The 2,944-nt window shown below is 38.6% G+C and overlaps 1 protein-coding gene across 1 annotated transcript; it reads left to right on the forward strand.

Annotated features, from left to right (window-relative positions):
• The first annotated feature begins 257 nt into the window (after window positions 1-257).
• On the forward strand, window positions 258-2,439 carry LOC131948570 (ficolin-1-B). Its single transcript, XM_059310162.1, has 2 exons — window positions 258-343; window positions 1,704-2,439. The coding sequence occupies exons 1-2, from the start codon at window positions 292-294 to the stop codon at window positions 2,387-2,389; spliced, it is 738 nt and encodes a 245-aa protein (XP_059166145.1). The 5' UTR covers window positions 258-291; the 3' UTR covers window positions 2,390-2,439.
• Window positions 2,440-2,944: the final 505 nt, after the last annotated feature.

Here is a 2,944-nt window from a genome sequence, read left to right on the forward strand (position 1 = left end):
TGGTAAAAAAAATAGCATTATTCTCTACCTAAATACGTATTATTTTACAGCACTAAGCAGAGTGCAGATTCTCTCATGTGTATGTGAATGTGTAACCAAACAGACAAACAAATAAATATAGAAACACCAACATAATGTGATAGAATTAAAATATATCGAGTTTATCGGGTGTTGGTCGGCCAACTCCGCCCCTGGTTGTAAAACAACAACTAGGTCTTGTGTATAAATACAACGAGTCGGCCCGGTAAACCATCTCCTCTCTCACTCTCTGATTGACGAGGCAACTTACAAATGCTCCTGCAACTTTGTGTCCTTGTGTGCCTTGTCTCTGGTGTCCGTGCAGGTGAGTACGACGCAAGGATTGGATGAGTATTTTATTGGTCTAGTTAATACGGAAATATGTCAAGCATCAGTTGTTTAGTCTCTACCCATGAAACGGATCACTTTGCTACCCTGGCAAGTATTGACTTTGCTACCAATCCTAGTGGTCGCATTTTACCCTATCCAGCGGCTACTTAGCTATAAAGGTCAAACAGCTACTACTTTACCAAAGCCAGAGTTCACTTCCTTACCCAGGCTGTGGTCATTTTTGCTGGTCATGGCACTACTAGTTATTTGCTTACACAGGCAAATTGTCACTTTGCCACCAGGACAGTAGTCACATCCATATCTAAGCCAGTAATCCCTTTACTGTCCACTCCAGCGGTCACTCCATTTCATAGGCCAGTGGTTACATCACTTCACAGTCCAGTGATCGATTTGCTACTTAGGCCACTTTGCTAAACAGGCCATTTAACATATCCTTACTAAAACCAGTAGTCATTTTAATTATACTCAGGCCAGTGGTTGATCCCCTACCCGTGCCAGTGGCTCTATATTACTTAGAATAGTTGTCACTTAATCAATTTTTTTTTGCTGTTACAGCCATCTGTTTTTATTTTTTAAATATTTTTTTCACAATCTTTTAAGGCCAGACATCACAGTAAAAAAAAATTCAATAACATCATTTTTGGTGTTCAATAAATCCATACGTCCATACGTTAATTTTTTTAATACTTTAGACAAAAATAATATATAGTCGCCTCTAGTAGTTGTGGTTGTCATGGAGACCTACAAAAAAGTGTGAAAATGCACACTTTTTCAACACCACTGTATTGGGAAAAAATGTTTGCAATCGAGTTGTGTCTAGCCATTATCGACGAATCAATGATTACTGCTTAAACGTTTAGATATTAAGAAAGCCGGACGTTTTCCCGAAAGACACTTGCATGAATGACGTTTTGCCGAAGATCGATGTCCCAAATGCACACTTGCCCGAATGCGACCGATACCCGGAAAAAATTACATTATATTAATAATTAGTTTTGATAGTTAATGACATTTTGATAATCAATACTTATCTAAGCAAAAAGAGAGGATAAAAATTAGTATTAAGTATTCCCAAGCAGACGTTAAGAATTAATTTTTATTAGCTGTATATAAATTGTTCAAATATATTTTTTCTCCATTCGGGCATTTGTCCCATTCGAGCAAGTTTTCATTCGGGCAAACGGCATTTGGCCAAGTGTCTTTCGGGACTTTGTCGTAGACCCAGTTATTATAATGCACATACACCTCGGGAACAATACAGTGTTTAACCTTTAAACATAGCTGGTTTGTTGCATTTTTTTTTGTTATGCATAGCATAAACTCTATTTTTGTAGACAACGGCAACGGCAACACATACAATGACAACAGTACAAAATCGAAGCGTGGCAGCATAGATGAACTTCTCTCCATGGACACTTGCAGGAACTGTATCAGCACCCAACCTAGACAAGTTGTCATCCTTTCAAGTGGACTTGAGGTAATGTGTGACACAGAAGACGGCGGGGGATGGATGGTGATACAGAGAAGAACAAATGGAAATCTAGATTTTGATAAGACGTGGGAGGACTACAAGTACGGGTTCGGAGATGTGGATGTCGGGGAATTTTGGCTGGGCAACGAGATCGTTCACCGTCTGACGATACTAAGACGCTACGAGCTGAAGATTGATTTGACGTACTACAACTTTAACTACACCGCAAGATTCGCCAGGTTTCGCTTGTATGGAGAGGCGGAAGGTTACAGGTTGAAGGTCAGCAACTACACTGGGGGGAATGCCGGAGATTCTTTTTCTGGAAAACACAACGACATGAAGTTTAGCACTCGTGACAGGGACAACGACCTGTCAGGGGTAAATTGCGCACAGACTTTTACCGGAGGTTGGTGGTTCAACGCATGTCATGACTCAAATCTGAACGGCAAATGGGCAAGTAAAGAGAGGCTTAAAGGTCTTATCTGGGTCCACACAACAACGGAGTATTATTCGGTTGAGCGCTCTGAGATGAAAATTAGACCGCTTTAACGAGATAACGTAGACTCTTTTTTGTCTTCAAGAAATAAAATTATTTAAAGCTAATTGTGATATTTGTTTTAAATCATACAATTGTCTTGCTTCTTTCGATATTTAAGATTTATAAACGACATACTCTACTTACTTGTTTCATCACATGATATTGGTAACAAAAAAAGAACTGCGCACCCAGTGAACGACAAACAATATGTGTATAATAGTGCGGAATATTATTAGAACTTTATAAATTCATATTCAGCATAAAATACTACTTCCGGTCAACGGAAATAACTCAAAATTTAAAAGAAGGTAGCAAATCACACCCTTTACTTATATTTGAAATATCGTTTATCTATCTGAAATAGTAGGAAAGTTATAGGCTTTTTACAAATCAAAAGTAGAATAAATTCCACTTCCGGTTACCGGAAAAGTTGACACAAAACTTCGCATTCGAAAAAATACTTACATATGAAATTTCATCAACCTAGCTGTAACGGTACTCAAGTTATCGTATTCACAGAATGCACACATACATACACACCTCCACCTCCACCTCCACATGCACAT

This window comes from Physella acuta, unplaced genomic scaffold, assembly GCF_028476545.2.
Source record: "Physella acuta isolate Inbredline_101_S28 unplaced genomic scaffold, ASM2847654v3 ptg000648l, whole genome shotgun sequence".
NCBI lineage: Eukaryota > Metazoa > Mollusca > Gastropoda > Physidae > Physella > Physella acuta.

What these genes read in the sequence shown, in the direction of transcription:
- LOC131948570 (XM_059310162.1), top strand. Translation starts at nt 292, where the DNA reads ATGCTCCTGCAACTTTGTGTCCTTGTGTGCCTTGTCTCTGGTGTCCGT. An exon ending in TGTCTCTGGTGTCCGTGCAG is followed by an intron (nt 344 to 1,703) that starts GTGAGTACGACG and finishes CTATTTTTGTAG; the next exon opens with ACAACGGCAACGGCAACACA.